At 52.6% G+C, this 12,242-nt stretch overlaps 5 protein-coding genes across 5 annotated transcripts; 3 read left to right on the forward strand and 2 right to left on the reverse strand.

Moving 5' to 3' along the window:
- Positions 1–147: 147 nt before the first annotated feature.
- BP01DRAFT_279610 (Rad4 family protein) lies at positions 148–2,775 on the reverse strand (the record flags this gene model as incomplete). Its single annotated transcript, XM_025571434.1, has 1 exon — positions 148–2,775. A coding segment is annotated over one exon (2,628 nt), but the record flags the coding sequence as incomplete, so codon positions are not given.
- Positions 2,776–3,094: 319 nt separating this feature from the next.
- BP01DRAFT_298947 (CoA-binding protein) lies at positions 3,095–3,625 on the forward strand (the record flags this gene model as incomplete). The annotated part of the gene is made up of 2 exons (XM_025571931.1): positions 3,095–3,179; positions 3,249–3,625. 2 exons carry the CDS (start codon positions 3,095–3,097, stop codon positions 3,623–3,625), a joined length of 462 nt encoding a protein of 153 aa, XP_025430265.1.
- A 165-nt stretch (positions 3,626–3,790) lies between these two features.
- Positions 3,791–5,449, forward strand: BP01DRAFT_357909 (uncharacterized protein). The gene has a single exon (XM_025575303.1). The coding sequence runs from the start codon at positions 4,004–4,006 to the stop codon at positions 5,108–5,110; it is 1,107 nt and encodes a 368-aa protein (XP_025430266.1). The 5' UTR covers positions 3,791–4,003; the 3' UTR covers positions 5,111–5,449.
- An 88-nt stretch (positions 5,450–5,537) lies between these two features.
- Positions 5,538–5,913, reverse strand: BP01DRAFT_383777 (uncharacterized protein; the record flags this gene model as incomplete). Its single annotated transcript, XM_025577444.1, has 2 exons — positions 5,538–5,678; positions 5,845–5,913. 2 exons carry the CDS (start codon positions 5,911–5,913, stop codon positions 5,538–5,540), a joined length of 210 nt encoding a protein of 69 aa, XP_025430267.1.
- Positions 5,914–8,723: 2,810 nt separating this feature from the next.
- On the forward strand, positions 8,724–9,163 carry BP01DRAFT_383778 (uncharacterized protein; the record flags this gene model as incomplete). Its single annotated transcript, XM_025577445.1, has 2 exons — positions 8,724–8,772; positions 8,862–9,163. The coding sequence occupies 2 exons, from the start codon at positions 8,724–8,726 to the stop codon at positions 9,161–9,163; spliced, it is 351 nt and encodes a 116-aa protein (XP_025430268.1).
- Between the last annotated feature and the right edge of the window lie 3,079 nt (positions 9,164–12,242).

Below are 12,242 nucleotides of genomic sequence, written 5' to 3' on the forward strand. Positions count from 1 at the left end.
AGTCGCGCGTTTGCGTCGTTGGTGGACGATGATTAGCTTCTCTTCATCGTCGTCGTCGTCGTCCTCTTGGCCCGGGAGGAGGAAACCGCCGCCTCGGTCTGAGGGTTCGTCGTTGATCTCGTCCTCGGGAAGTAAGAAGCCACCGCCACCGCCACCGGATGGTTCGTCGTTGTCGTCGCCAGGGAGGAGGAAGCCGCCGCCGCGATCAGAGGCCTCATCACCGTCCTCGCCAGGGAGGAGGAAGCCACCGCCACCACCACCCCCATGCCCATTCCCATCTCCAGCAGCACCCCCATCCTCACCCCCAACCCTCCTCGTAAAAGGATTCACCTCCTCCCTGACCTCGTCCCCCTCCGCCTCCCCACCCCCATACTCCTCCCTGACCCTCTGCTGAATCCGCAACCCAAACAGAAACTTGCGCCACGTCTGCAGAATCCTTGCCTCGGCCTTCCTCGCCTCCTTGCGCCGTTTCTCCTCATCCTCCACACGCCATGCATCCTTAACGAGCTCCTCATTCTCCGCCGCAACCACCACCCCCTGAATCACCGGGACCGCCATCTTCGACCCAAACTCAAACCCGGTCACCGCCTCCGCGTAATCGATCCCCAGCTTCTTGCAGATGCGCACCGTGCCGGACCACGGGATATGCGCGGCGCCCGCGGGCACCATACTCGGCACGAAGCAGTCGATGTTCCCGTAGTCATTTTTCGGAATGACTCCGTCGACGATGGGCGGCGGGATGATGTATTCGGTCTGATACTTGGCGTAGAGCCCCTGCTTGGGCTTCTCGCCGTGGTCGCGCTCGTACTCGTCGACTTCACGTTTGCGCTGCAGGGTGACGGCGCGGATGGGGACGTGTTTGAGGGGGAGCTGGGCGGGTTGTATCTGTCGGCCCTCTTTGTGCCAGCTCTCCGCCGATTGGCACTTCACGACGTCCGCGCGGCGGTATACGTTTTCGGTTTTGGTCTTGAGGCCCTTGCCGGAGACAAAGGTGCGAGCGGGTTGGGCGGAGGGCAGGAGAGCTTCTTCGCGGCGGAGGAAGCGTTCCAGCACGAACTCGGTGGAAGTGCGCAGGCTTTGGAGGGTGTCGGGTGGGTTGTCCGGGGCTGGTTTGCGGTCCGGTTGTTTAGGGACTAGGTCTTTGGTGTCTTCGAGGGCGTCGATTGGGGTTTGGGTGTGCGGAGACCGGGTGTAGATGCGGAGTACGACGCGCGCCCAGTCGTAGGTGATGGTGGTTTTGGCGGCGGCGGCGGCTTTGCCCTTTCCGTGGCGGTTGGGGATGGCGATCTTCTCGACGGGGATCCGGTAGCCTTTGGTTTTGCCGGGCCAGGTCCGTCGGCGGAGGTACCGCGTCGTCACGTCTTTGGCGGTCTTGTCGGCGGAGTAGGCGATCACGTAGCTGATCACTTGTTTGGCCTTTTCGGCTTTGGCGCCCCGCGGCTCGAAGGCGGCTTGTAGCTCCGGCGTCGTGGCGACCGCGTTGGGGAGGACGAGCGCGTCCACGGGGATGATCTCGTGCGTGATCGGCGACGCGGCTTCGGTCCAGTAGATCGGGAATGGGAGGTCTTTGTCGTAGCCCTTGGGGTTGTTGTTGCGGCCGCGCGACGGTGCGGTTTCCGCGTCGCTGCTGTTGCTACTGCTGCTACTGCTGAAGGAGTCCAGGCCGACAACCGGGTCGGTCTCGACTGCTGTGGTGGGCTTAGGCGTGTACGTCTCGGCTTTGGTCCAGCCAAACCCTAAAGGCTGCAGACTGGCCACGAGTCGGGCCTCGATGCCCAGGGCGCGCAGCAGCGCAGTGAACAGCTGCGCGCCCAGATCGCGAGAACCCTGCATGCGCTCGGCCGCCTGCCGGAACTCGTTGATGTCCGCGACTCGCTCGCCGTGCACGGCGGGATCGTGCTCGTCCTTGTGGAAGGAGGCGATCTGCGCCTCCAGCTGCACCATCGGCCGATACCCCTGCTTGCGCAGCCCCGGGGCGGTGATCGTGAACTGCTTCTTCCAGTAGGCGGCCAGAACCTTGAGCAGCGGGATGATTGGGTCCCCGCGACTCATGTCCGGCTGGCCCGGTTCCAGACGCTCCGAGCCCTCAGTCCAGTCCCGCTCCGTCGGACGGTGGCGCGACTGCTGCTTTCCCTTGCCCTTCCTGGCTGATTTCTTCGACGGCGGCGGCGGTGGCGGCTTCTCCGGAAGCTCGAGTCCGGACGAGATGCGCCATTTCTTGACTTCCTTGTGCAGGGCGGGCGGGAGCTTGCGCCGCAGGATCTCGTGGAGTTTCTCGTCGTTGGCCCAGGCGTTGCGCAGGGCGTTGTGGTAGAGCAGGAAGCGCACGTGTAGACAATGCGTGTTCAGGCGGATCTGGCGCTCGATCTTGGAGGGGGCCTTTTTGCCCTCGACGATGTCGGCCAGGTGGACTTCGTTCTTGTCGAGAGTCAATTCCAGGTCTTGGTGTTGGTGGTCCGAGGCGAGGATTGAGGGCGTCATCGGGGTGGTGGCGCTGGCGCTGGCCGGCTCCGACTCGAAGGCATCCTCCCAATCAACCTCCTCGGACTCGCTGCTGCTGCTGCTGCTGTCTGAGTCGGAGTCATTGGTGTTGTCTGGTTTGAGCGTGTCTTGTAGGTCTTCGGGGACGTCGCTTAGAGATGAATCGGTGGAGGAGGAATCGAAGCCGTCGTCGTGGTGGTGAACGGTGGCGGCGACGGTGGGCGTCGCATTATGACGTTTGGGCGCGGGCGGATCCTCGTCGGAGACGCGCTTGCGCGAGACGAAGGGGGGCATGCACGCAATTGATGGGGATACTTGGAGGGGATGTGGATTGGTATATTGAAACAGAGGTAGGCAGTGAATTGAAGTCGAAGGGTGTGTGGGTGTGTTGAAGTTGATTGAGGGTGAGTTGTGTTGCAATCAAGGCGGAACAAAAGAGAAAATGATTTCCCCTCACTGACTCTCATTATCGATTCTCCACTTCCCCAGACCTTTTCCTTATCACCTTTTCTCCTCAAACATCCATCCCTTCAACAGTATCAGTCACTCTGTCTACTGCGAGCTATAGTTAATCAAAACCCCAATAAAGAAGCTCAGCGCAATGTCTGCTACGATGGAAGCCGTCAAACTCTTCTTCAGCTCGCCGCGATTCGCTGTCGCAGGCGCCAGCAATGACCCGGCCAAGTTCGGCCATCGGAGTAAGTTCTGATCGATCCGATCCCTCTCTGCTCGATAAGAATGAAGTCATATCTGACGTTGCAACCTAGTCCTGGCCTGGTATCATCACCATTCCCTACCTGTCACACCCCTCAATCCGCGCGCTTCCTCCATCCAACTACAATCGACGAGTCTGCCGGCGGTCGCCTCGGTGGGCGACTTGCCTGCGCCTACGGAAACCTCGCTCTCAGTGGTGACGCCGCCTGCGGTGACCCTCGGCCTTCTCCGCGAAGCCCATGCGGTGGGCATCCCAGCTGTGTTCCTGCAACCGGGCACCTACGATCAAGCGGTGCTGGACTATGCGGAGAAGCATTTTGCGGCAGCAGTAGTGGGCGGTGGGGGCCGAGGTTCGGAGGGATGGTGTGTTCTGGTGGATGGAGAGGATGGGTTGAGGGCTGCGGGGAGAGAGTGGAAGAGTCAGCTGTAGTTAGTGCATTCGTTCCATCCTTATGAGGAAGATCAGTAATGTCTCAAATCCACCTAATCCAAGGGTTAAATCAAACAACAGATCATAAAAACAAAGAAATGAAAATCAGTAAATAAGAGAGGCTGGGTTGAGGAGGATGTTTCTCATTCACCTCGGATTCGCCTTTTTTTTCCTCTTTCCCTCTCCGCCTCTCCGCCTCTCCGCCTTTCCTTCTCTTCATTCTTTCATTCTTTCATCTCTCCATCTTCTCAACTCAACTCAACCCACATCCAACTTTTCAACCATACCCCCTCCTGTCGTGTTGTATCATCTGGCCTCATTCTTCTATGGTTCATCCCGATCGCTTGATCCTCCAACAGTGATTGCTGCTCCAGAAGGATGCCCACCAGTCCGATCACTCTTGACTCGCCCATTCCTCCTCATCTCGATCTGGCTGGGGCGCCTTCGCAGCTTTTCCAAGTCCCTCCATCTCCCTCTGCCTCGTCGGCCTTGTATCGCTCCATCGCAGTTCCTCGCAAAAGGGCTCGTCTTCAGCTCGATCAACGCTCCTCCTGGCTGCAGGTCGATGGCACCTCCAGTCCTCTCGTTCCCTCGCTGACCGGCCCCGATGACCTCCCGCATGGAGTCGATGGGATCGTTGACTTCGACTATCGGCCCAGTCGGTATCCGCCACCTCAACCCTTTCCTCTCGATACCAGCGTGGACTCTCTCAGCGAGGCCGGCGGTTGTCGCAAACGCAGCCGTCGGGACCCCTCTCTGATTGCTGTGTCCCCCACTGGCTCCGACGAGAAGACGATCTCTCCGAACGTCCCATCACACCCCTCCGCCGCACCCGTCCGCTGGAGCAAGGCTGTCCTGGGCGTTGTCGGCAAGGTCTGGGATTTCTGCTGGTCAGGAGCCTTCCGCGGATTCTATGCCGGCGGCGGTCGCGGTTACAACCTGAGCGGCGAGGAGGATGCCGCGCTGACGTTCTCTGCCCCGGCCAGTGAGAAGGAGACTATGGCCGTCACTCCCACCGCGCCGGCCCTTCAGCGTGGACCGTCCACCCCTCTGCCTGGCGGCTTCCCTGCGGAAGACGATCTGCAGCGCAGCTGGGTGATGGTCCCATCCGTCAACCCGTCCCCTGCGTCGTCTCACTCCACCCACCGCAGCTCTACCCGGCGGGTCCCCCGACGCACAACCACTGCCTATCACGCCTCGCGCCGCGGTCGATCTCACCATCAGCGGGGGTTGATGTCGCATGCGGGGTCTCTCCCGCGTCAGCCTTTCTTCTCCTCCCCGGCCCTGCCGCGCGAGAGCCCCGTCTCGGTCGACACGCAGCGTCACATGGCGGATGTGTGCCGCATCGAGCGCGAGGGCGACGAAAGTATGCGCAGGATGGGCAAAATGGGCATCAAGCTTCAGGCATTGATTCGCGAGGGCAGGCAAGCGCTGGGCACCCAGGTGGAGGTCAGCGACCTGGTCATGGATGATTGTGCAAACTGATACCCTTCTTTCACGTGTGTTTACGAGGCGACACATGCTTTACGACCCTCGACACGCTCATTACGATCGACACGACAGCGATGAGTACCATGATTACACGGCATTCTATTGGACAACAACCCACTCCACAGATTTTGGTTCTGTGTCACGGCCTACTGTTACGAGAACGATTCCAGCTTATCCTTATCCTTATTCCATTCCAATATTGAGCGTTTGCCAGTCCTACTAGCCTAGCAGTTTACCCTAGTCCACTTAAAATGACATACCTCCTTGGAGACTCCTGATCAGTCACTTCCGTAAACTTCATGATCGATTCATCTGATTCATTTGATTCCTTGGGTTGTTGTTGTTCTTCTGGATCCGTCCAACTCCTGCTCTCTCACCCCCCTTCTAGTTCCCTCGGAACGAAGAGAAATAGAAAACGCTTTTACTCAGCCAGAGGATCAGCCAATGGATTGCCCACGGGGCTACTAATTTGGATACTCTTGAGCACCCCGTCCAGCCCGCCCATGCTGGCAATCGCGCTGAAGAGATCCGCCCCGTCCATGCGGGGTGCCTTGCTGGTGGACTTTTTTTTGGGGGGATTGTTAGTCTTCGTCGTCCACTAACTTGTAGCTGGGCTTAGGCTTAGGCCTAGGCTTGTAGGGACTGGGGTTCCTTGTGGATGTGATGTGCTGGGGGCGAAGTCCATTGCGTATGGTCAAGTTGGGAAGGGAAAGAGTAGAGAAACGTACAGGAATCGGCATCGCCATGCCTGTGGCGATGAAGAGGGAGGTGGCCATGACTGCGAGGGAGAACTTCATGTTGAATCTGTTTCTGTTGGGGCGAGGGGGGGGGTCGTGTTTAGTGATGGGTTCGTTGTAATGAGTGTGGTTGTGTGGGGATGGAAATCCTACTCTTTTTGCGGAGGGGTGAGTGGTTGTGTTTCGTAGGGGCTGGTGATGCTGGTAAGTCGTAGTGGTGATGTCGTCGTCTGGATGGAGGAGAGATCCTACACGAGAGGGAAGAAAAAAAGAAGAGCACGAACGCACAGCACAGGGCGAGGGCGAGGGATTTGAGGGATTCGAGGCCGGGGGAAGGGAGGATGGGGGTTCGTGTATGCTATGCTGCTGGGTTGGTATGTTTTGGATGGTTGATCTTTCACTTCAATGGTGAGGTTCGTGTTGAAGTCAAGGGGGTGGCTTGGAAGGGATGGGGAGAGAGATGTCTTACATTCTTGGGTCTTGGGCGTTGTTTTGAGGTGGATATTCTGTTTCGTATGAATTGAGAGGAATATACTTCCAAAGAAGGGATAATCGTGTGTGGGTGTTTCTGTAGAATCATTGTGCTAGTTTCTTTGGGTGTGGTTGTGGTTGTTGTTGCGGTTCTATGCGATGATGCTGGGATGAGTGGCAGATGATGCGACAGACCGGTTGGAATGCCGGGTTCGCGATGGGGCATGGAAATGCCCAAGTGGCTTGCTGGAGCTGTGACTGGGTTCATGCATGGGTGGACGGCAATGCAGTGCAGATTGCGGAGTAGACTGTGTACATACAGAGTAGAGTGTATGATTGTAGCTCTGTGCTTTGCTGCTGCAGGTTCCATCCCGGTCGTAAGTACGTAAGCCTCGCTTAGCCAGTAGAGAGTCTTATTCTGCCAGCTGGAGATCTGTATGCCAATTGCTAATGTGCTGACCATCCAGATGTTTGTTCAATGTTAAATATTCAGAGTAGCTGTGATCTACTCTTATGTTGACAGGCAACTGCAACTCGTTGCTAATATTTCTTTTCCATCCGCACAAGCAGTGAGAAAGTCTTAATCACACGAGCTAGAAGATTATCCCCGGAAAAAAGTATTGATCTGTGGCACCAAGTGTACGAATTACTGGACCTGGATGAACAAGAGCTCATTCAGTCGATTCTAATTACTGTGTTTTCTGTCAAAAATCTCGTTGACGATCAAGTCAAGACTAGTGTGCTTGAAAGCCTTAGAGTTTTGAATGGCTTGGTGAGCACTTTAAAGAAGCACGACGAGACTGATTCAAAATGATTTATACTCAAGGAGCCGGCGCGAAAAGGTGCTTTCTGCTGCATTGTTCTTCCAAGATGTTATCTCTGCGGCTGTAGTGTTTGATTCACGGGCCATGCGTCAAATGCTTGTGCTGTAGTGGTACTAAGAATAATGGTAAGCAACCTTGCGACACTGTATACTAGATCGAGCGCTGATTTTGCTTCCAGGCTACGAACAATTACACACGGCTTTACACCACTAAGATCAAACAGTTAGTGGACAAGACTTCCACTGCTTAAATCCTTGGTTAAGATGGCGTTCGAGAGCAATCCACGTATCAATACTGTACACGCAAAGGAACAGTCTGAATATCTCCTCTTCCAGCCCCTTAGCAGTTTTGATCGCAACTTGGATTCCGCCTTGGTCCTGGTTCTTCACCAGTATACCAGACTTGCCAATAGTAAAGGGATTTAAACCTATTGAGCATCACACAGAATTCATTCTGCACAAGATCGAAACGCCTATAATCAAGCACGGCATTTCGACTTCCCTACATTAAGAATCTGGGCTATTGCGCAGGGAGCGAGGCTAACCCGACACCTGGCCTTGCATAAGCACCATGCAGGACTTGGAAGATTAGGCGGTCCCGCTGTTCATCTTTGCAGCTACAATCTGCCGGTATAACTATTGGGGATCCAGAAGAAAACCCGGTCACGTCTCGGGGAGATTAAGGCCTCAGCGGGAGACAAGGCAACTCAAGAGACTGACAGCGCACATAAATATTATGATTATTTTTTAAATTAGCTGTAATTATCATTATCTAAATATTTACTCAATAATATTCTAGAGATAATAGGATAGACATATATTTATGAGTATGAAATATTAATATATCTATGATTCTTTTATATTCTTTTACCAAGTAGTCAACCATCTACAGCGAACATGTAACATGTAATTGCGCAGTCTCCTGCCTAGAATCTTGGTTTCGCGATTAATTATGTGGGATAAAATGCAACTAACTTGACAAGCTCTTTATCTGTTCAGACAGTACAGTATATCCACCCCAATATATGTCTCATGGCAAATAGCAGAGCTGGCATTATCGAAAATCAAATCATCGGACACTCACCATGTGCACTTTCCGATACTCGTATTCAGACCTGGATGAGGTAATCGTCTGTAGTGTCTGATGTCGCATCCAAATCCTGATTCGATGTTTGATAGATGAATACCGTAGATAGACCGAACAGTCGCTTGAGGCAGCAAGCAGAGTTTCTCAGACATTAAACCCTTCAGGAAATGTGCACCAGGAAGGGTATGAGGTCGTCAATTCCCTGAAATTCTGCTGAGTCAAAGATTATTTAAGGTATGAGGCCGTCATTCTCTCAACACGTAGATATTTCATTCTTGGCTCTAAATACTTTTGAGCTGATTTTTCTCCATCTTAACTCCTGTCTCGATCATAACCAACAGCCTGACCTATGCGTAAAACATTGAACTAGGACCGATTGCATCAGTTTCAGAAGAGCTTGATATCATCTTGATCCTGACTTGGATCAACACTGATACCACTCATGGTTCTATCATCCTTGCCTTGACCACCTTGGCCACCGGAGCCAACATGGATATCACCCTGGTCACCTTGATCGCCTTGGTCTGTGCCGCGGTTGGTATCGACACTACCCGTTGAGTCTTGCTGGCCTTGGGTACTCTGTTGGTTCGGACAGAACTCATAATCCACGCAGCTGCGCGAGCGGAGCGCGCAACGACCTCCGACGAAGATTTCGCCGTCGGGACAGCGTGGCTCGTCGTTTAGGACACAAAGCTCAGCGTCGGGATGCGTTCTGTGTTCTCCACGCGGGGGACAACTGGAATCCGCAGGAGGTCAAGGACCTGTTCCAGTGCAGCGTGAATTTGATGGACGGCTACGACCGAGGGAATACTGGAAACAAGGCTTCCTGCAACATGTTTCGCTACCTGCAGAACTATGGTAACACTCACAGCCGCGGCGGTATCTATGAGAAGGTCTCCCAGGTCCTGGATGTGATCTGCTTCATCTAGGGCCATTGGAACCGGTTCGTTTTCTCGTTGCCTTTATCTTATAAATAGAATAAAGAAAAGAAGTACCCCCGAGAGCAGATTCATGCATCATCATTGGGCCATAGCACGGATCCTTGCAGGCTGACTTTTTCCCAACTCATACTAAGGTACTTAGTCACTTACACACGCACGAATCAATCGAGTCTCGCCAGAATTTATGGGCTACATTTGGTCAATCGGGGGATGGAAGGGGCAAGGAGTGTGATATGGATGGATTAATTCGATGACATTAATTCCAATGCTGTATCGGGGTTTCTCAGGCGTTGGACCAGGTGGTGGGCAGAAGCTTGAGAACATTAAGATGGTGGAATTATGTTAAAGTGATTGATACAGACGAATCAAGAAAATTGTTGTTGTCGATTCCGCGGAGATACAGTATGCGTACCTAACTAACTTCCAACTGTTGATGTTACATTCAAAGGTTTGGGTTTGGGCGTAGGTCGCATTTACTTTACTCTCCGGGCGAAACGGGCCGCTCCCAAAGACTCGGTAACTAATGTATGTATGTCATCTAGTGGAAATGCGGGGTAGAAGCGAGCAGTACTTAAACCATTACAGGAACATACAAGGCATGCTGACAGCTCGTGACAGCTGTGTGGTTACGGAAGTATGGCGCTCTCGGTCTAAGATTCCTGATTCCATTCCAGTTTTGAATGCTACCTACCCAGCAATGATGACCGAGAGAGAGAGAGAGAGAGAGAGAGAGAGAGAGAGAGAGAGAGAGAGAAGGGAGGGAAAGAAGGTCCATACTTCAAGATTTAGAGAAAATATTTGAATCGACAGCACTTTTTCCCGTGATTATCCGTCTAGTATACCTAGCTTGAGCGGGCTTCGCCATTCCACTTTCAGTTTCTTAGTCCCTCGAAACACTAAGTAACTATGTACTTCACTCGGGTCAGATCACTGTCGGTGCAGTAACTGGGCCGTTAAAGTAAAGAATGGACGTGATTAGCCAGCCAGTTTCTGGGAACCCCAGGTGGACCCATGGCCTCTCGATTCGAACTGTTATAGTACAGTACCGGGACCACCCGGGGCGCTGGCTGTTCCCGCCTACTCGGTAGTATCATTTTGCTATAGTTAACCAACCTCAAGTCAATATTGTATGTGTCCATCCATATCCATGACACATTTGACAAACTCCAATGTTACTATTCATCTGGAGTATTTCAGCTGAGAAGCTGAAAAAATACCGGACACACATAAATGCTGCTCAAATGACTACTGTATACATGAAAATTCCTCTAACCACTTTGATATATGCAGTATCTGACCACTTAGATTTATTTTCAGTTTTAGGGATTACGTCCTGCCAGCTGTTGGAGCAAGGGCATACTACTTACGTCTCCTGCTCCAACCTATCCAAAAATGATAGCGACCAAAAAGCGGTCGATGAAAGGTAGAAGACGGTAGCATTTGAGATCAGTGGACCCTAGAAATCTCCACCCGCCCAGTCTCATACAGACATGTGCTCTTTAAGCCAGCAATGCATAATAGCATTTCCCGGGGTGTACCGACAAGTAACTTTACGAATCCATCCTGAACTACAGTATGTCCGCTGGAACCTGTGTGGGGGGAAAGGGCTCGCCTCGAATCCGTCCAAAACCGTCTAATTGTAACTATGCCTCGTTGCTTGGATTATTAAGCACAAGAGCTCAATGACCGCCTCGTTCACCAGCCTGTACATGCACAAGTAAGTGTGGGTCACAGTATCATCCTGGTGCTTTAAAAGAAGAACAAAAAGAACAAACATACTTGCACGGGTAGCTGACGGGTTTGTTGGTTTAGCTTGCGTGTTAAACATTCATAAGGAAAAAAGTCCCTTGCCGCACTGGTCACTTTTCTGACAGAAGGACCGTGGTGGTTTTTCTCTCTATCCCGTGGACCTGAGGATGATGGGGGACCTGGCCTTATTAGGAGCAACTGTGGTATTATCTGGGCTACTGTCCGGATTGCTATGGGCACTGTTCTGGGCTGTTTTCTATGGGGTACTGTGGGATGTCTTCCTCGAGCATGCCGGCTTGCTGGATAGGCAGCCGTTGAGTAGGTAGTATAATCCCCACGGTGTGACGCTTGCCTGCCTGTCTGATATCAGATTATTCCATGACCCTGCTTCTGTCCGACATGGTTGTTTTGTATGTGGGTACCGTGCCGATGTCTGCTATTTGGTATGGGTTACTACAAGGTCTCCTCTTGGTGGGAACTGTTACCTGCGTCCCCCCATCTTACCCTAGCCACCGAGCAATCATGTGTCTGATCATGCTGCTTAGTTCGGGTAAGCTACGTGTGTATAGAGTCAGATGGCAGTTCAACGTTCAGGAACATCTAAAATAATTTCTATAATCTAGTATATCTATCTACCTTATAGATATTCTGATGCTGATTTGATAATATCATAATCTCTATTACATGGGATCGAGAATCTATACAGTCATTGGAGATCAGGTTAGATATAGATACACTTCTATTTTAGAAGAGGTATAGTTTTCGAGAAATAAATTTCTTTGAACAACTAATGCAGTGGGGGCGTTCGGTTCGTATAGTATCTAAGGTAGAGGGTGATTGGGGTACCTTAGTGTATGTATTGACCTCTGGGCTGTGGAGGGTTCAAATGCTGATGCTTTTTCCAATCAGGACTTGTGATGTGTACAGGTAGTTCTTAGCTCCGTGATTGCTGCTGTCAACTTGGGGAAGTATGAAAGTCAGAGCAAGAGCTACATGCGTGTGCCCGCCTGCCTGCCTTGTAAATCAGGTACTCGATGGCCGTTCCTACCCTTGGAGCCTGGAGCCCTCGCCACATTTCCCAGGCTGCAAAGGATTCAACCCAGCCTCACCACCACTCTCCATCTGTCTTCTCTGAAAACCCCATCAAATCGCATATCAAAAGCCTCAGAATCACGAACCCGTCCTCCTCAAATCACCATAGACCAGCCATCGTGGTGAATAAATCCGTTCGCAGAAGCGTTGCCCGTCCCCTGTCGAGCTTATAGTCCAAACGAAGGGATTCTCAATCAGTGGATGGAGTGGATGGGTGGGAACCCCC

Source organism: Aspergillus saccharolyticus (assembly GCF_003184585.1).
Source record: "Aspergillus saccharolyticus JOP 1030-1 unplaced genomic scaffold BP01scaffold_21, whole genome shotgun sequence".
Taxonomy (NCBI): Eukaryota; Fungi; Ascomycota; class Eurotiomycetes; order Eurotiales; family Aspergillaceae; genus Aspergillus; species Aspergillus saccharolyticus.

Coding starts and splice junctions, on each gene's coding strand:
- BP01DRAFT_357909 (XM_025575303.1), top strand. CDS start 4,004: ATGCCCACCAGTCCGATCACTCTTGACTCGCCCATTCCTCCTCATCTC.